This window comes from Rhinoderma darwinii, chromosome 6 (genome assembly GCF_050947455.1).
Source record: "Rhinoderma darwinii isolate aRhiDar2 chromosome 6, aRhiDar2.hap1, whole genome shotgun sequence".
NCBI classification, from domain to species: Eukaryota; Metazoa; Chordata; class Amphibia; order Anura; family Rhinodermatidae; genus Rhinoderma; species Rhinoderma darwinii.
The window spans coordinates 67,209,403-67,230,413 of NC_134692.1; the positions used below are offsets into that span (position 1 = coordinate 67,209,403).

The window sequence follows — 21,011 nt, forward strand, 5'->3', positions numbered from 1 at the left end:
CCAAATTGATAGCGCAATCGTATTCTCTATGAGGAGGTAACACTTCGGAGGCCTCCTTAGAGAAAACATCAGTGAAGTCCTGAACAAACTCAGGTAGCGTGTTCACCTCCTAAGGGGGAGAAATAGAATTAACAGAAAAACATGACGTCAAGCATTCATTACCCCATTTGGTAAGCTCCCCAGTATTCCAGTCAAACGTGGGATTATGCAACTGCAACCAGGGAAGGCCTAAAACCAAATCGGACGATAATCCCTGCATCACCAGTACAGAGCACTGCTCCAAATGCATGGAGCCAACAAGGAGTTCAAAAACAGGGGTATGCTGTGTAAAATAACCATTAGCAAGAGGAGTGGAGTCGATACCCACTACCGGGACAGGTTTAGGCAAATCAATCAAAGGCATAGCTAGAGACATAGCAAATTCCACAGACATGATATTAGCAGAAGACCCTGAATCCACGAAGGCACTGCCGGTAGCAGACCTACCACCAAAAGAGACCTGAAAGGGATGCAAGATTTTATTAAGTTTCATATTTACGGGAAATTACCTGTGCGCCCAAGTGACCTCCCCGATGATCACTTAGGCGCGGAAGTTTTCCGGCTGCTTATTCTTATGCCTAGGACAGGTGTTCACTTGATGCTTGTCATCCCCACAATAGAAGCAGAGACCATTCTTCCTGCTGAACTCTCTACATTGGTGGGGGGACACGGAGGCCCCGAGTTGCATAGGTATCTTCGAGTCTTCCGTGGAAGAGCGAAGAAACGGGACCTCGGGAGGCATCATGGGGGAGTCAGAGGGGAAAACACAAAAACTTTTAATTTGTCGTTCCCTGAGACGTCGGTCAAGTCGTACCGCTAAAGCCATAACCTAGTCTAGGGAGTCAGAAGAGGGATAGCTAACTAGCAGGTCTTTCAGGGCGTTCGACAGACCCAACCTAAACTGGGACCTTAAGGCAGGGTCATTCCACCGAGAAGCTACGCACCACTTCCTAAAGTCAGAACAATACTCCTCAACAGGTCTCTTACCCTGACGTAAGGTCACCAGATGACTCTCGGCAAAGGCAGTCCTGTCAGTCTCGTCATAAATGAGTCCGAGAGCAGAAAAGAAAAGATCAACGGAGGAAAGTTCAGGGGCGTCAGGAGCCAAGGAGAAGGCCCATTCTTGGGGCCCTTCCTGGAGCCGGGACATAATTATACCCACCCGCTGGCTCTCAGAACTTGAGGAGTGAGGCTTTAAGCGAAAATAGAGCCTACAACTCTCCCGAAAGGAGAGAAAAGTCTTCCGGTCCCCTGAGAACCGGTCAGGCAACTTGAGGTGGGGTTCAAGAGGTGAGGTGAGGGGCACTACCATGGTAGTGTCAGGCTGGTTGACCCTCTGAGCCAGGGCCTGGACCTGTAGGGAGAGACCCTGCATTTGCTGAGCCAGGGTCTCAAGGGGGTCCATAGTAGTGTGAGGGACCAGGGTAGACTAGGTATATGGGCTTGTCATTATGTAATGACTGGGGGGTAGGGAAACAGACAAGTGAGCCCTAATCTACCCGCCACTCAGTCCCTGCCTACTTGCAATGACCCGCCCTAGGCGACGGGGTACAACTGGGTGACGGTCCCTACGCTCAGTAAGTGCACGACTGACAAACAGACAAGGGTTCAAAGAAGCTAAGGGAACACCATGAGCAACAAGAGTGGTGAACGAGCCGAGTCAAACCAGGAGTGTACGAGGTACCAAACGCAGAGCAGGAGAGTAGTGAACAAGCCGAGTCAAACCAGGAGTGTACGAGGTACCAAACGCAGAGCAGGAGAGTAGTCAGTAAGCCAGGGTAAGAAGGAAGCAGGGTCAAATAGTTCAGAAGCTGCAGCAGGGCCAGGAAACCATACGAGAAGAATCACAAGCAAGGAGGAACAGGAAAGGCAGGTATAAATAGACAGAGGGCGGGAGCTAGCTCCGTCTGGCCAGGCTGTGATAGGCTCTCCCACTCCTAAGCCTGCCATCCTGAGTGGTGGAAGATGGAGTCAGTCTCACAGACATAGAAGCAGGTGCAGACTGATTACCTATGGGCGTTGACACAGAAGCTGTGCCTGGCAGATCCTTTACAGTCATACCCAAGTTTTCAGGGCAATCAGGGCACTTTCAATTCATAACGAAATTATTTGGGCCGAATCATATCTTACTCGCTCATCTATACATAACAGAAAAATGCTACAATGCAGATTCTTAAGAAAAGTTGCTCCAGCATACATGTCAGGAGAGCTGACATGTCCTCCTTAACCCAGGATATTCAAAGATGGTCACGTTCTTACTAAAAAACCTTTTATTCTCCCAGTTGTATTTGCTATTTCTTAAAGCCTATTGGATACCTGGAAGGCAAATGTTGTAAACAAGCTTCTCTGCAAAAGCCATTATCGTAAAATGAAAGCAACAAAATACAGGCAAGTCCTTGAGGGAAAACCTGCTGCTGTCTGCTAGAGATCTACGATTTGGGAGAAGATTTATTTTTCCGCAAAAACAATTACCTCAAACATAACGCAAATGCCCCACAGGAATGCCTTGAATCTACTACATTAATTTCCTGAATGGGCAAAAGTCTAAACCACAATCGATTTAAGAATTTGTGGTTTTACATGGGTCCCCATGGAATTTGACAGGGTTTGAACGGTTTTCTCCAACAGTTATCTAGACTTCAGAAGTACAAAGTTAGTCAGTGTGAGGGTGTATATGTAACGGCAGTATCCCAGGCGGTCAAAAAAGCATTCAGTTTTACAGCAAACTACGCTGTTTATGGTGACTCCGTTTTTACAGGTGTAACATGCTGTAATTTATGGTAAAAACGCATGCAGTTTTGCAGTACGGTTTTTGACCGTACAGCACATTACCAGTACATGTGAATACATACACTGAGGAATAAGAAATTGGGGTGAGAAATTATATATTTTTTTTCCTGAGCAGTTTAGGGGTACAAATAAATTGTGTCATTTAGGTAATTTCTATTTTTTTTGTTGCATTTTTATACCGTTCTCATTTCACGCTAAATAACCTGCTAAATTAATTCTTCAGGTTATTACGATCGAGTACACACCTAAAGGGTATAGGTTTTTGTTTTTTAGTATGTAAGATATGGGCATTAAAAAACTATTTTATATTAAATAATGACTTTTTGTGTGGACATTTCTCAGTTTTTTTTTTTGTTTAATTTTTTTTTTTATTCCATGAAAGGATAATATTTTAACAACTTTATTTTATACTTATAATATATAAACTTACTCCTGTATGCTAATACATTAAACTGTGTCGCTATGACACATAGTGTGCTCTAACAAAAGGCTTACAGAACAGACAACCCCCATTTGGTTACATAGTACAGTTAAAAAAAGACACTTGTCCATAAGTACAACCGAGGGAAAGGGCAGGTATGAAACAAAAATTTTACACATTGACACAGGAGAAGATTTTTTTTAAAAGCCATCTACTGTCCCTGCTGTGACCAGCTCCTGCGGTGACTATTCCATAGATTCACAGTTCTCACAGTAGAGAAGGCTTGTCATCTCTGGAGATTGAACCTTTCTTTCTTCAGACGGAGGGAGTGCCCCCTTGTCTTATGAGGTGGTTTTACATGGAACAGGATTTCACTATATTTCTTCTATGAGCCATTAATATAGTTATATAAGTTAATCATGTCCCCACCTTAGTCGTCTCTTTTCAAGGCTAAATAGGTTTGATTATTTTAATCTTTCCTGATGACTTAGATTTTAAATGCCCCTTATTAGCTTCATTGCTCTTCTTTGTATTTTGTCCAACTCCAGGGCATCCTTTCTATGAACTGGAGCCCAGAACTGAATTGCATATTCTAGATGAGGCTGCACTAATGCTTTGTAAAGTGGTAATATTAGACCTAGAGCCCTTTTTGAAAATAGGCACCACATTTGCCCTGCGCCAGTCCCTAGACACTAAACCAGTCACTAGATATTCCCTAAGTATTATGAAGAGGGGGACAGAAATGACTGAACTAAGTTCTTTAAGAACTCTTGGGTGTAACCCATCTGGTGTCGGGTCCCTGTGTACATTTATTTTATTTAACTTAGCATGGACCATATCTACATTCAGCCAATTCAGTATATTAATTGATGTATGAACCACACTGGCACCGGCTATATCAGCTGCTCTTTGTTCTGTTTTATATACAGAGTTAAAGTACCCATTTAGTTGCTCTGCCTTCTCTTGATCCTGTGACCAACTATCCATTTCCACTATTTAGGTAAGGCTACATGTTCAGACCTCAGGTTTTTTGAATTGATATACTTGAAAAATTTTTGGGAATTTGTTTTGCTATCTTTGCTGCCGTTTATTTTGTATTTTTGCTGATTCCATAACTTTTTTACAGATTTTACTAAGCTCTTTGTAATTTACAAAGGCCAAAGCTGTACCCTCAGATTTGTAGTTTTCAAATGCCCTTTTTTGCTCTTTTTACAGAAGGTGTAAGCCATGTGGGGTTTAGGGGGTTTCATTTTTATGTTGTTTATACTTGTTATCTATAGAAATAAATTTTGCAGTATAATTATCCAAAGTACATTTTAAGATCTCCCATTTATCATTTGTACCATTATTTGACATTAGTTCTTCCCAGTCTATGTCCTGAATTGCATCCCACATCTTGGGGAAATTGGCCATCTTAAAATTAAGTGTTTTTGCCCTCCCAGCCTGTGTATGTTTTTTGCAGTATAAGTAAAATACAACTATATTGTGGTCACTGTTACCGAGGTTTTCACGAACATTGCCAATCCCAACAAGCTCTGCATTATTAGAAATTACCACATCCAACAGAGCATCACCTCTAGTCGGGTCTCCTACACAATGGGCCATAACATTTTCCTGCAACAGGTTGAAGAAATGTCTCCCCTTCGCAGTAGCAGCAGAACCATGACACCAATTAATATCCTGGTAATTAACCCCTTCCCGCCGCAGCCCTTTTTCAGATTTAAATTTTCGTTTTTTCCTCCCCACCTTCCAAACGCCATAGTTTCTTTATTTTTCCGTCAATATAGTCCTATGAGGAATTGATTTTTGCAGGACGAGTTGTAGTTTTTAATAGCACCATTTATTGTGCCATATAATGTACTAGGAAATGGGGAAAAATTATTTGTGGGGTAGAAAATGAAAAAAAACAGCGATTCCTCCATGGTTTTTTGCGCGTCGTTTTTACGAAATTCACTGTGCAATTGAAACAACATGTTAACTTTATTCTGTGGGTCAATACGATTACGACGATACCAAATATATATAGTGTTTTCTATATTTTACTACTTTTACAAGTAAAAACCTAAGTGTAAAAAAGAAAATGTATTTTGTGTCGCCAAATTCCGAGAGCCATAACTTTTTTATTTTTCCCTCAATTAAAAAGTATGAGAGCTTATTTTTTTGCGGGATAAGCTGTAGTTTTTAATAATACCATTTTGGGGTGCATGCGACATTTTGATCACTTTTTATTTCATTTTATGTAGGAGATGAGGTGACCAAAAAATAGAGATTCTGGCGTTTACAATTTGTTTTTTTTACGGTGTTCACCGTGCGGGTTAATAATGATATATTGTATTAGTTCAGACTTTTATGGACGCGGCAATACCAATTATGTTTATTTATTTTTTTACTATGCTCTAGGGGGAAAATGGGAAAAGGAGGGTTTTTGAACTTTTAATATTTTTTTTTTTACATAAAAAAAAAAACTTTGTTTAACTAATTTTTACTTTTTTTATTAGTCCCCCTAGGGGACCTCAACCAGCGATTGTTAGATCGCTTGCACGATATACTGCAATACTAGTGTATTGCAGTATATCGTGATTCTGACCGGCAACTATTAAGCCCTGCCGGAGGCGGGACTTATTTGGTGCACAAAGATGGCAGACCTGGGGGCCTTCATTAGGCCCCCAGGCAGCCATCGCAACCATCGCCACCCCCCCCCTCCCGCGCGATTGCGCTGCGGGGGACACGATGAGCTGTTAGAGGGGGTCGCCCCCATCTTTCTAACGATTGACCGTGGCATTTAACGAGTTAAACTAGCGGGATTGCGCTCGAGCGCGATGCCGCTCGTTACTCTGAAGTGTCGGCTGTAACAAACGGCCGACATCGGCATCGTATGGAGCGGGTTCACTCCGTGAGCCCGTTCCATACTTCCCCTACCCGACTTTGGCGTATGGATACGTCAAATGTCGGGAAGGGGTTAAAATCTCCCATTATCACTACCGTACCAGCCTGTGCAGCCTGCTCCATCTGTTTATATAGCTGGCCATCCATATCCTCAGATATATTGGGGGGGGGGTCTATAGATTACACCAAAAATATTTTTTTCAATGTTTACCTCACTTTGTAATTCCACCCACAAGGTTTCAACCTCCTCACATTCTTCACCCACTATTCTCTCTTTCACACTCACCTTCATATCCCTTCTCACATACAGACATACACCACCGCCTTTCCTATTTGCCCTGTCTTTTCGAAACAGTGTAAAACCCTGTAGATTTAGCCCAGTCATGTGAAGAGTTTAGCCATGTTTCATCAACACCAACTACTGTATATCAATATGTTCCGCCAGTACCAAGGCCTCTAGATCCCCCATTTTGCTTACTAGACTTCTGGCATTTATGAACATACACTTTAAATTGCCTTTCAATTTTTCATATTCAGTTTCAGAAATGTAATTATTTGACAATATTTGGACATTTTTATTTTCAATGCTGTTTTGTAAAAAAAGGATCTCCTCATCCTGTTGTCAAATCCTCTCCCCACAGTCTGTTTCTCTCCCCACCAATATAGTCTGACCCCTCTCTAACCTAACTACCCTTTTATTTTCTACAATGAGCTCCCTCCTCAGCCCTAGTTTAAATACTCCACCACCCCAGCTAGAATTCCCTCCCCCAGTACAGCGGACCCCCTCTCATTCAGGTGCAAATAATCTGGAGAATACGGTTTGCACCCCTATGAAAAGTCAGCCCAGTGCTCTAGGAACCCAAAGCCTTCTCCTCTACACCAAGACTTCAGCCATGCATTTAACTCTCTGAGCTCCCGCTGTCTTTCCTGTGATGCGCATGGCACAGGCAGTATTCCAGAGAATACTGCCTTGGAGGTCCTTCCCTTCAGCTTGTAGCCTAGTTCTTTCAAATTATTCTTAAGGCTCCTCCACCTACTATGTGTTCTGTTGCTGGTTCATCACCAGCTGATTCATTCAGATTACCAGGACTAACTGCAGAGGGTTCCCACAGTCTCCGATCATAAAGGGGAGTCCCCTTTAATCATGCTGCAGTCACATAATGCAGCTATCAAAGGGTTAAACAGTTGGCAGTGGGATTGAGTTTACTCCGATCCCAGCTGTATTCAGATGCCTTCCCTAAGTACAGGAGCTGTTAGTAACTGCTCCTGCTTAGATAAAGAATGAGCGCCCCCTGTAGCGCTCATAAGCATTATCTACAGCAACTCCAAAAGCCGTCGCTGTAGATTCCAGACCTAACCAGCTCGCCATCAAAAGCCAGTGGGCGGTCGGAAACGGGTCAAAGGTGTACAAAAACAGCTGCATTCTTGTCCATTGGCTGTGTCTGGTATTGCAGCTAACTTCTATTTGAGCCAATAGGGTTGAGCTGCAATACCAGACAACCTATGGACCCATGATTTGCTAGCTGTGTTGTAATGTGTATTTATTATACTACTGTATAATATTATAAAGTATATTGATGCAAAATGTTGCAGAAAAAAATATATACGAAAAATGTTTACCCACTATCATCAGATTGCAAAATGTCATAAACAGATTCCTTAACCAATGAATAAATATATAGATAATAAACCTGTACCTTGTATCTGTCATGTTGGCGCTTTCCACATAATATATACATTCTTTTTTTTTAATATTTTCTGCAATCCAGGAGCATATATTTTCCTGCAATAAGATAAAGGTACTGCATTATAAAATATCGAATAGTTGAATTTAAATAACATATATTATAATAGGAAAAAAGATCAGGTTGCAGACATGCCAAAGCTTTGTGGACAATTTATGGGACACACAACTACTGGATACCTTCTATTACCATTATTACAGAAAAAAGGCAAAGGAACATGTTTTTAGGGGATTTTACATTAATGGCTTATCCTTTGGGTAAGTCGTTAATATGTGATTGGTGGAGGTTCAACCCCGGTACTCCCAATAATTAGCAAGACGCTGTAACTTTCACGGCTGTACCTGACATAGCAACGTCCAAGTGCATTCAGCTGTGTCTGGTACGACAGCTCAGTCCATGCAAGTGAACAGGACTGACCTGTAGTACCAGCACAGCGGCATAGACACATGTTTAACTTTATTACTACTGCAGTGAGGAATAACCCTTTGTTCATATTATCGATGGAGATATATGCCCTCAGTGGAAAATCACAGAAAGTCCCTGTAACTTCACCCCATAATATACAATCATCAACATTGAAATTGCAAGACAAAGAAGGGCAGAAAGTAGCAGGTGTCGTTACGATCTGAAAATTATCAAATTTTCAAGCACCTAGCTCCAATCTATGGCATGTGGGAGGGACATAAAAGCCAGATTGAAACCAACATTTTTTTAGCCACATCAAACCTCAAAAATCGGATCAAGTGGTGTGAGAGGATTGTGCGATGCCTCCTGTTCGTCAACGTACCAGTTATCGCCACTTGTCGCAAACGGAGTGTGACAGAATCCTTAAACTGAGAGACCTTGGTTTATCACTCCGGCAGTCACTACGCGCATAGGCCGAGATGTCAGCACTGTTCAATGTTGTGTGTTCAGGAAGTTGGGATAGCAACAACAAACAAGAAAGACAGAAAGAGGTGCGCAGAGGCGAATCTCTGCACGGATGGATCGTCTGATTGTAAGAATGATGCGTAGTGATCCATTCTGTATCGCAAGTGAAATTGGACATCACATCCCAAGCCTAGGGTGGCAACCAGTGTCGACACAAATCATCAGAAGGTGTTTTCACGATTTGGGCTACGAGCCAGATGTCTAGCTACAGGTGTTCCATTGATCAAACATCTATCCTCTCCAGTGATGAGTCCCGCTTATGTCTCGGATGCAATGATAGCCATGTGGGCAACACCATGAAGAGGCCTTCACAAATTTAATGTCACACCAGTATGGTGTGGGGTGGCATAATTTACAGTAGCCAGACCCCTATTGTCTTCATTTCATGTACACTAACAGCTTGGTGTTACATTGATTTGGTCATGGAACCAGTGGTACGGCCATTTCTCCAAAGTGTCCCAGAATCCATTATTCAACAGGACAACGCCAGGCCGCATGTTGCTCATGCTACTGTGAGCAGCCTGCATGACCTAAACGTGCTACCACGGTCTGCAGCTTTTCCGGACTTGTCTCCCATCGAGCACATCTGGGACGTCATTGGTCGACAATTGCTAAGGGAGCTGCCAGCAGCCAATCTTGATGATTTGTGTACCCAAGTGCATTCAGCGTGGCAAAAAATTCCTCAAACAGCCATTAATAACCTCATTGATAGCATGCCAAGGCGTGTATGTGCATGTATTTCTGCGCGTGGCGCTCATACTCGACGCTGAATAAATCAAGATGTTTGGAATATATTCAATTTCTGTATTATTTGCATATCATTAACATGTCTATCGATCTTGCAAATTCCACAATTCCAAAACGTTTCCTTCTTGGTGTTGCAATTTCAATGTTGAGAAGTGTATGCTGGTTGGTGCTATAAATTATACAAACTTTCTTTAAAAAAAAAGTATGATTTCTGAACAAAGCTTAGAGGGGTATTTCTTAGTTAACCAGTCCTGGCTATCTATGCTAGGACGTTTTAAAACTTTCTGCAGAGTTCTCCAATCCAAGGTCCTCCCACTCCAACAAAGCTCTTCGACCCTACTGTCTCTAGACAGCTCAGATAACAAAGTTTTACCTGAAGACCAATCAACATAATCTACAGTCATGTAATTGAAAAAAGTTTGCCAGTAAATAATAAACTTTTATAGTGTTTTTTCCACCGCCCTCTCCTCACAGCCTGTCAGAGAGGGAGATCGATATGTATTGTCCCAACACATCTGCAACACTTCACACTTTTCCTTTCTTTTTTCACCTAATAATTATATTATCTATCTATTTATCCATCTATCTACAAAAATGCACATTTTTTTTGCGCTAAATAAATAAAGATTATTATTTTTATTATCTATCTATCTATCTATCTATCTATCTATCTATCTATCTATCTATCTATCTATCTATCTATCTATCTATCTATCTATCTATCTATCTATCTATCATCTATCTATCTATCAATATGTGCGTACAGTTTTACGGTAAGGCCATACATAGCAGCTAATGTGCTGTCGTGATGTGTTCAAAACAATCGAGTTTTTACGGCAGATCACAGCAGTTTTGTAATTTTTTATTATTTCTGTGTGCGGTTTTACAGGTAAATTATTAATTTTACCTGCAGAAGCCACGCGATCATAAACCAACATTCTAAAATTGTGCAAATTTGTGGTAAAACAACTTGCTGGATAGGTTTTCACCTGCATCATAGAAGGCAACTAATCGAAAATAGCTTCTTTTTTTTTCTTCTATATTTAAGAAAGGTTAAATATATCTGTTAAGGATCTGCCAGGCACAGCTTCTGTATCCACGCCCATAGGTAATCAGTCTGCACCTGCTTCTATGTCTGTGAGACTGACTCCATCTTCCACCACTCAGGATGGCAGGCTTAGGAGTGGGAGAGCCTATCACAGCCTGGCCAGACGGAGCTAGCTCCCGCCCTCTGTCTATATATACCTGCCTTTCCTGTTCCTCCTTGCTTGTGATTCTTCTCTGTTGGTTTCCTGGCCCTGCTGCAGCTTCTTGAACTACTTGTCCCTGCTTCGTATTGACCCTGGCTTACTGACTACTCTTCTGCTCTGCGTTTGGTACCTCGTTCACTCCTGGTTTGACTCGGCTTGTTCACTACTCTCCTGCTCTACGTTTGGCACCTCGTACTCTCCTGGTTTGACTCAGCTCGTTTACCACTCTTGTTGCTCTCGGTGTTGCCATGGGCAACTTCCCCGTTTCCCTTTATTCTGTGTTTCCTTGTCTGTTGTCTGTTGTGCACTTATTGAGTGTAGGGACCGTCGCCCAGTTGTACCCCGTCGCCTAGGGCGGGTCGTTGCAAGTAGGCAGGGACTTTGTGGCGGGTAGATTAGGGCTCACTTGTCTGTTTCCCTATCCCTGTCATTACATAATCACAAGCCAGGAGGAACAGGAAAGGCAGGTATAAATAGACAGAGGGCGGGAGCTAGCTCCGTCTGGCCAGGCTGTGATAGGCTCTCCCACTCCTAAGCCTGCCATCCTGAGTGGTGGAAGATGGAGTCAGTCTCACAGACATAGAAGCAGGTGCAGGCTGATTACCTATGGGCGTGGATACAGAAGCTGTGCCTGGCAGATCCTTAACAATATCACTTATTTAATACACAATATCAAAGCCCTATATCTTCTGAGAAAACCAAGACCTAATACATGTAGGTTGGCAGAGGAAGAGAACACAAATTTGTGAGAGGCGGCTGCCAGCTGCTGCATCCAGTTGGATAATGAATGGAGAGGTATGCGCAGCTCTCTCTATTCTGTTTAATTGTAGTTGAGAAACAGCCGAGCAAGTGACCACCTGTCAATTTAAACTCTGCCTGAAAGTGGTAGCCAGCGGCCATCTCACCAGGCTGCCCGGGGGTTGGGTGACTATCAAATATTTATGCCATATATATCATAAATATGCCATAAGTATTTAAATTGTGATCGCCGACAGCTTATCCCGTGAATATGCCATAAATGTTTAAGTTGAGAATACATTTTTAAGGCCGGTTTGACACACAGTGGATTCTACACAAAGACCCACACTGAAGAAACAATTACCACAAGCCTATGCACTTCCCAGCTTTTGCAAAGCACTATATGTAAAAGTCCATAGCACCGCCTTGTAAACTCATATGTAATTTATCCATAGACACAACTTAGACTTCTTCCTTGCGCTCCTTCCTTAAAGGGGTTGTCCCACAAAACACATGTATCCCCTATCCACAGGATAGGGGATACATGTGTGCTCACTGGGGGTCCAACCGCTGGGACTCCCAGCGATAAAGACAACAGGGAACTGAAAGTCCCCTGAAGTGCTCTATGAGAAGCCTTGGACGTCCAGTGTCTGTGTCCGACCACGCATGCACACAAGCGCGACCAGTGCTCCATTCATTTCTTTGGAGCTACCGGACACAAGCCGGACACAGAATTCTCATGGAGCACTTCGGGGAACTTTTGGTTCCCTGTTCTCCTTATCGCTGGTTTTCCCAGTGGTCGGACCCCCAGCGATCACACATGTATCCTCTGTTTTGTGGGACAACCCCTTTAAGAATCTAAGCTGACTAAAAATATTTCTCTGCTACCTATACCTTTTTAAACCATACAGGTAACTCCCCTCCCAACATAATTTCCTTACAGCTCATGTCTCTTTGCAACTGACTAATGCTCCTTAAATCATCTCTTTATGTTCACACAGGTATAATAAACATTAATTCAACCGTATGTGATCATGCCTATTACACTAAAGCAGAAAATATATGAAATTATTGCATACCATATAAATATAGCTACTTTACTTCTTCCCATATTATACTCATGTGATTGTCAACATTTGGGCCACATTTACTAAGACTGGCACGTCCAACTCTTAGGTTTTGTGATTTTCACCAAATTTATAAATAGACGCACACTTTTTAACTTCTAAGCCACATAGCACCCCTGAAAACGATCTGCATAGTTACGTAGGTTTTAAAAAAGATGCTGTAATGGACACTTCCCTATATTGATGTGTGAATCACCTTTCCGCTACATGTAAAAAAATGTCCCCTGTTCCAATGTAGAGTTCTTGGAGTAAATACATCATGTGCCAGTTCTTTGTATAAACCACAAATATTTTTAAACACCTCTAATAGGCTTCTTTTTTTTCCAAGCTGAACAAGCCCGATTTTCATTGTAAGGAAGACCTCCCATCTCATTTATTAATGGACTGTAGTCTCCTGCCTTTGAATCTTCTCTAGCTCTCCTATGTCCTCTTTTATCCACAGCTTATTAGAGTGGCAGCAAAGTAGATGGGATTTTAACAAATCTCATTCTCATGCTGCGGAAAATGTACCTGCAGTGTAAATTTTTAAATCTACAGAATGTCAAATTATGCTGCGGAATGGTTGTGCATTTCTTGCAGATTTTCCCCATTGAGCTAAATTGGGAAGTGAAAATCTGTAACAAATGCCAAATGCTGTGTTTTTGCTGCAAAATAGCTGCATTCCAGCTGCAAAATCGAAATAAAAAAAATAAAAAATTAATTCCACATTGAAAAAAAAAACCACACCCACCTTCCCTAGTGCTTCTGTAGCGATGCATCCCTGCACTCCAGGCTGGTCTCTGTGTAGCTGGCCTCCTGGGAGGACGTGTTGTCCCATGTGGCCGCTGTAACCAATCACAACCTACAGCATCAAATGGGACAAAACCTCATCCCAGTAGGCTGAGGCGGGGGACTCCGTAGTTGAAAGTCCCTGACATCACTGGCCATATATGGACAGCGACATTAGGTGCTTCTCCAGTCCCAGATTCCCTGACCAGAGAACTACCTGATGCTCTGCCAGGGGACTCTGACCCTGGGGAAGCTCCCTGAGTGATACGATTAATGTACACATACAGTGACATCAATCCCACTTAGGCTGCCACATTAAAAAAAAAAAAAGCACAGTATACTTTTTTTTGCAGGATCCCTAATTATGGAATAGCGTAGTACACTACGTTATTCCATCCTCCAAAAAAAATAAATATTGACGTATATAAGCCCGACAAGGCCAAAAGGACACTGTTTTGTCCCCTGTCATGCTAATGGAGCACTATGGATATAGGAGTTTTCCTGAGGTACAAGCTAAACGAAGGGCTAAAGCGCAATGTGAATGATGCCTAATGCACACTTCCCATTCAATGATCTAGTACTCAAATATGTCAGTAAATATATAAAAAAAAATTAAATGATACCTTTTGCTCTCCAGAAGGGGAATAGTTGGTCCTTTTCTTGCGCCTCATCTTGTTAGTCTGTCTCAAGTTAGACACTAAGTGTGATATTCTTTTAGGTTGTGCCCTAAGGCTGCTTTCATCTTGACTAATGCTACTCTCGGCAGATAACATCACAAGGTCTTGGTTTTAAATTTTAAAATGGTGTTTTCTTCATCTAAAGAAAAAACAATAATAATATCCGTAGTGTAAATGATCCACAAATGAGACATTACAAGATTAAATATATTTGTTTCATAATAAAATACAGAAGGCCAATAAGAGCTTCCAATCATGAATTTCCAAATGCTTTGCTTTTCACAAAAGCAACTTTAAAGGGGTTATGTGGGGACCGAAAATTATTTACCGTGTACTCACTGCAGTATGTGAGTACAATCGCTAATATACATTCCGGTCCTTTGTCACGCTGATTATGAGATTTTAATAATTTTTATAGCACTGACGGTGGACTGAAACTCTTTCTTAATGACTCTTCGTCATGTGACAGGCCCCGCTGTACTCTATGGAATCGATGTACTACTGTTTCAGAGAGTATGTGAAGTACAGCGGGACCAGTCACATGATGAAGATTCGTGTCATCATCAAGGAAGACCGTGAAACTAGACTAGACACTGTAATGTATATTAGCGAATGTACTCACATACTGCAGTGAGTACACTGCTAATATTTTTCGGTCCCCACATAACCCTTTTAACTATCTATTAGTGTTGTTAAAAAATTAACTTAAAGCACATGTCTATTAACCACAGCATCTGAGCCGTTAGAATCACAGGATGCAGATGGATGTGATGGCAGCCTGGGGGCCTAATGAAGGCCCCCTGGTCTTTCATCTTTGTGCTCCTATTAAGCCCTGCCAGAAGCAGGACTTAATAGGAGCCTGTCAAAATCAGGATATATTGCAATACATTAGTATTGCAGTATATCATCACTGGTTGAAGTCCCCTAGGGGGATTAATTAAAAAAAACAGTTAAATAAAGTTTGTTTTAATGTACAAAAATAAAATAGAAGTTAAAAAAAAAAACTTGTTTTTTTTTTCCCTAAAGTAATTTTCCATTTTTTTTATTAACATCACTGGTATCGTTACATCCGTTATGGTCTTAACTATTACAATATAACATTATTTAACCCATATGGTGAATGCTGTAAGAAAAAAAAATTAAAATGCCAGAAATATAAAAGGCTTTTGGAGAAAAAAACAAAAATTGGCTGCGGAGGGAAGGGGTTAATGGAGAAAAATGCAATCAAACTTCCAGAGCTTTTCTGTCATATGGTTTCCTTACAAGCAGTTATAGGAAATGCTTTTACCTTACCTGTTGTGTTCTACCTAATCCGTGGATCCTCATATCACTTTCCTGTTCCTTCAGTTTGTGCCTGTCCTTGGATCTAGTAGCTAATCACAACGTGTTGACTTAGATTCTTCCTTTCGCAGCAGTCATACACGGTTAGAACCAGGTTTACAGCAGCCAAGTGCATTATAACTTGAAAAAAAGTGAGACAAGGGTTTTTTTTTTTTACTGTATTTTTTATTTTACTATAGACCCTATAACACATGTCCAGAATGTTTTTTCCCAGGTTAAATATTCCTTAATGAAGTGGGATAACAGTAGCCTGAAATTATAAATCCTGTTACAGCAAGAGACCGCCTTATCCAATTGAATTTTTTTCCCCAAATCCTTTACACACCTACCAAATTATTTAGGTTGGGGGGTATACCTACTCTTTTCTGTCCAAGTTGCCAGGGAGCTGACGGCTCCTTCTTGCATATGTTTTGGGAGTGTCCAATTATTAATGCTTTCTGTAATGAAGCATTGGAATATCTGGAACTTAAAGTCGGACTCCCTCGTATACTTGAACCAAGGGTTTGTCTTTTATTGCTGGTCGAACAACTTATACCTACTGTGGCCATTAGATCCCTTATGATGCTCCTCTTATTTTATGCCAAAAAATCTATACTCCTGTATTGGAAGCATCCTAAGGTTCTTACATTGTCAGCATGGATTGCGTTAGTAACCTCTACCCTGCCACTTTTTAAGCTCACTTATGAAGAGCGTGGATGTCCTGATAAATTTGTCAAAATATAGAGCTCATGGATAGTCAAGCTTCATACTAGTTTATAGGTCTGACACGGCCTGGGCAACCTGGTCTGCTTGGGCCTGAGATTGCTGATGTCTTTGTTTGCTCACCCATTCCTCCACTGGAAGTCTCCCTTTGACCGATCCTGTTCAGAATGTATTTTCTATCTACTACTAAAAATAAAAGGCCGTTAATTAGTGTTTTAGTTTTGTTTTCTTTCTTTGCTTTTTTTTCTCCAAATAATCTACATATCAATATGTGGGAAACTGTATCTGCGTGTTCTTTGTTTATCTTATGTATTTGGTACTGTTGTATTACTTAATCTGCGTACCACTTAGGATATTATATTTTTGTACTTGTACCATTGTTTTGATATGTGGTCTTAATAAAATTACCTTTAAAAAAAAAAATTCGGTCACAATTGCGATTATTTGGTGGTAGGCGTTACAAATTTGTATTACAATGTAGAATTTTGAAATGGATGGGTAATGTGTTCTGGACTTTACAGTCTGAACAGGGTAGTGGGATATCAATTATTTATATTCCAATAAGACTTAATAAAAAAAATGTTTTTCCCATATTCAGTGTTATCCAACAAAACGTCCTCATTTCAGCTGCATTTCTATATTTACATGCACTGTCTGGCATAATGTGATGAGGGATCTTCGGAAATTGATAACAAAAACATTTTGTTTTTTACTGTCTTGTGGTCGATTCAATGGTAAGAATTCTGAATAAGAAATGCCTCTCTGAAGACCCCAATAGAGAGTATGATTATACTTTGCAGCATTATCTAGACCCCACTCTGGCCCCAGCTTTTAGGGGATCACAATCATTATAAACTTTGTGTATACTTTGTAAGTTGTCTTGGTATCTGAAACTAACACTGCAAAAGCAAACTTTACAAAGAATGGCTGGCACTGTCTCAATGGACTCCACAGAGGGTATAGCCACACCAAGGAGACATCAACAGTGTTCAGTGAATAAGTGAATTCAAATAAATATCCATATAAAGAGGAAAATCATGTCACTCGCCAACATCTATAAATTACTTCTCCTTTATTAAAACGTACCCTGGCCAAGTACAAACTCTTACTTGATTTCTTAACCTGCTGTTTTAATAAACAAGAAGAGTTTTATAGACATTGTTGAATTTGTCATTTGGTTTTTAACATGGAAAACAATTTAACTTTCACACAAAAATTCTTATTTTGGTACATTTTTGTGATTGGTCAGATTAATCACAGCTATTGGAGGAACAGCACCACTGTGATTCATCCCAATTGGCAATAACAACTCGTATTGCTGTGATGTCACCTTGTTTGATCAACAACTAGACATATATTTACATCCATGTATACAAACAGGCTCAAATATATTACATAATTATAATTAGTAGAAAACAAGTTATCACATTTTTGGATAACCCTGCAGAACTATTTTTCTGATAGTATCACATGAAGAATAAAAACAAGAAACATTGAGGGAAATTTATCAAAACTGCATACTCGAGTGTAATGATGGGGTAGGGAGACGGACAGGTGAGCCCTAATCTACCCGCCACTCAGTCCCTGCCTACTTGCACAGTCCGTCCTAGGCAACGGCGTACAACTGGGCGACGGTCCCTACGCTCACTATGTGCACGACAAACAAAACAAGACAAGGGAACACAGAAGCAAGGGAAGAAGGGCAGTTGCCCACGGCAGCACCGTGAGCAACAGAGTAGTGGACAAGCCGACTCAAACCAGGAGTGTACGAGGTAACAAATGCAGAGCAGGAGAATAGTCAGTCAAGCCAGGGTCAATATGAAGCAGAGGTCAATGGTAATAGTAGGAACAGCAGAGCCAGGAAACACAAGAATCACAGGCAAAGGACAAGCAGCAAATGAAGGTATAAATAGACCAAGGGCGGGAGCTAGAACCGTCTGGCCAGGCTGTGATAGGTTCTCCCACTCCTCTGCCTACCAGCCTGAGTGGTAGCAGATCGAGTCACTCTATCAGACCTAGGCACAGATGCAGACTGATTACCCACGGGCGTCGACACAGACACTGTGTCTGGCAGATCCTTTACATAAAGGATGCATAAATTTCCAATTTTGCAAAAAAGGTGCAAATTTCTTTGAATTTGTCAGAATGGCACCCATGTCAAGATAAATTTAGAGCAACTCACTAGGCATATCGGACACACATTTATTTATGCCATCTCATGGCTGCCGTACATAACTGCCATAAAAATGTCAGAAGGTAACTGAAGATACGTTTTAAAGCTGTGAGGATACATATTCTACTGCATACCACAGGCTTCCTGTCCTTCAACTAGAACCACATTTTATGAAATAGCAGAGAATATTTAAGATGACTTTGATATAGGTATTAATTGATCTTAGATTATGATAAACTTTAATGAATGTGGCTGCAAAAAAAACCAAAAGAGAGTGGGTACTTATAAACCACATCTCTTCTAAGGTAAGGTTAAGACATACTTAGACCCACTGTAAGTGTACAATTTTATTGTCAATGAAAGTCTTATCTGATCTAAATGACCTCTCAACTTGACAACTGGTCACAAGAACAAAGCGTTGGCGGACTTTGTTATCCATATTTCTAGAAACCAAAGTGTTAAGTCCAAATCAATATAGAAGTTTGAGTGTAAAATAATTAAATCACTAGCTTTGCCACTTTAGTATAATTATTTATATTCTATATATAACTGATTTTAAAATATGTAACATATACTGATATATAAGTTTGTCTATTTGCACAATATATAATATATCATAATAATATAATCTAATAATATATATAATAATATATAATATAATAATAATAATATAATATATAATGCTATATATATATATATATATATATATATATATATATATATATATATATATATATATATATATATATATATATGTTTTTGGACCAGAATGTACTGTAAGTTGATATGTCAGACAAATAGATTATCCTTAAATGTTGACTCCATTCATCGGCATAAAGAACTGATAAAATAATGACTACATGGTGTACAATAATCTACACAAAGACAACATCTATACAGATTTGTTGTTTGCTGAAAACACTGCATATCTTTAGAAATAGTCGTACATAAAAAAATTAATGTCCTACCTTTATCAGACTTCAGTCCCCGGAGCTGCAGTACAAATGAGCCACATGTTTGTCAAGCCTGAATTTAAAGTGCAACTCTGGGTTTTTTTTTCCACAATGTTTCTCTGCAAAATGGAAAAAAAGTGCTAATAGGACAGAAAGTGCTTTTAAGAAGCATTAGCACAGATGTTCTTCAAAATGCTGCATTTAAAGGGTGGTTTTGGCAGGAGTCCAGAAGCATCAGATACTGCAGAAGATTTAAGCATTGAAGCAGCTGCACTGGAAACTGTAAAGAATAAAAGAATATGAGATTAAATAAAGCACAAATTATTAGTGACTGACGCTTATTTATCCAGCAAAGATAATAAGCATTAGCTCTGACTTATTAAAAGAATGTTACATGCATTTCCTGCTGACCTTGCTGCACTGAACCAGATATGCAATCTCATCACTGCGGTTCTGTTGTATTCAAAGAAACTGCAAAGGCTTAAAGGTGCAGACATAGTTACAAAGTAAATGTCTGTTAGGGCTTATTCACACGAACGTGAATCTCGTCCGTGTAACGGCCGTTAAAACAGCGGCCGTCACATGGACCCATGTATTTTAATGGGGCTGCTCACATGACCGTTGTTTCAACAGAGCATGTGAACGGTACGTTGAAAAATAAGACATGTCTGTGGGGGATCCGTGACAACGCTCCCCGCACGGGTCCATCTCGGATGTGGAAAACTGCAGTTTTTCATGTCCGAAGTGGGCTATGTTTGTGTGAATGTAGCCTTAGAGTTTAAAATAAGGGCTAAATAAAAATATCCATTTACACATTTTGTAAAACTGTAGTATAGCCTTGCTAAATTCAAAATGCTTATTAAGATTTCATTAATTCTGTGTGGTATTTACTCTTCCCATTCTATGTATTGCATTTATAACTAGCATCCAGAAGGTTAATGTGCAGATTAACTCCTTAACCACCTAACAGTTTTGCAGAGGCAAGCAGGAAAGGACAAAGGGTTTTTCTCACGATTATATATCATATGCAATGTATAGATCAAGCACATTAAAGTGAATAGTTATGACATTTACTTACATCGTTTGGCACCACCAGCAATGTTCCCTCTAAATCTTGGCGGCGACTGAGCGGGGCAGTTAGGGAGCAGGGCAAGTCTCCATCAATGGTGGGCGATCTGATGACCAAAAGTAATACCCCCAGTAAACGCTAATATAGCGTACTAAATAAAAGAAAACGTATTTTAAATTAGTTTTAATTACTTTTTTAAATACTATAATATTACAAGTCCAGCAGTAAAATAGACAGTTATAAACACCAATTATAGGCATCAAAGAAAGAATCCCTCATTACACCAGTTTCCCTGTAGATAGCGCCACACAGACTCCATGTAGATAGTGACACACAGCCTCTGTAGATAGCGTGACACACATCCCCCTGTAGATAGCGCCACACAGACCCAAGGCCGCCATCAGGAATTTCTGGGCCCCATACAGCCATGATGTCTGGGCCCCCCCCCCTCCATTACCGGGGGTGGGCAACGGAAAGTGTGGCGCTCACGTTTGTACGTTATTCGCATTAAATGATTTTGGTGCTGATGTCAATTACAGTGAAGGAAACCATGGAGCCGGCAGTGACCGGTTCATGCTCCGGATTTTGATCTATTTAGCTAAAACGTATCCAAATGTATGGCATATAGTGGGATACGTCACCTGAGGAATGGCCC

The 21,011-nt window shown here is 40.6% G+C and overlaps 1 protein-coding gene across 1 annotated transcript in view; it reads right to left on the minus strand.

Annotated features, from left to right (window-relative positions):
* The window catches only part of TRPM2 (transient receptor potential cation channel subfamily M member 2), a 205,024-nt gene extending 185,510 nt beyond the window's left edge, over window positions 1-19,514 (minus strand). The window contains exons 1-4 of the mRNA XM_075829907.1: window positions 19,303-19,514; window positions 15,412-15,579; window positions 14,065-14,257; window positions 7,834-7,919 (exon numbers count right to left, since the gene is read on the minus strand). Coding sequence (XP_075686022.1) covers window positions 7,834-7,919; window positions 14,065-14,214 — 236 coding nt within the window. The 5' untranslated portion in view covers window positions 14,215-14,257; window positions 15,412-15,579; window positions 19,303-19,514. The remainder of the gene's footprint in view (window positions 1-7,833; window positions 7,920-14,064; window positions 14,258-15,411; window positions 15,580-19,302) is intronic.
* Between the last annotated feature and the right edge of the window lie 1,497 nt (window positions 19,515-21,011).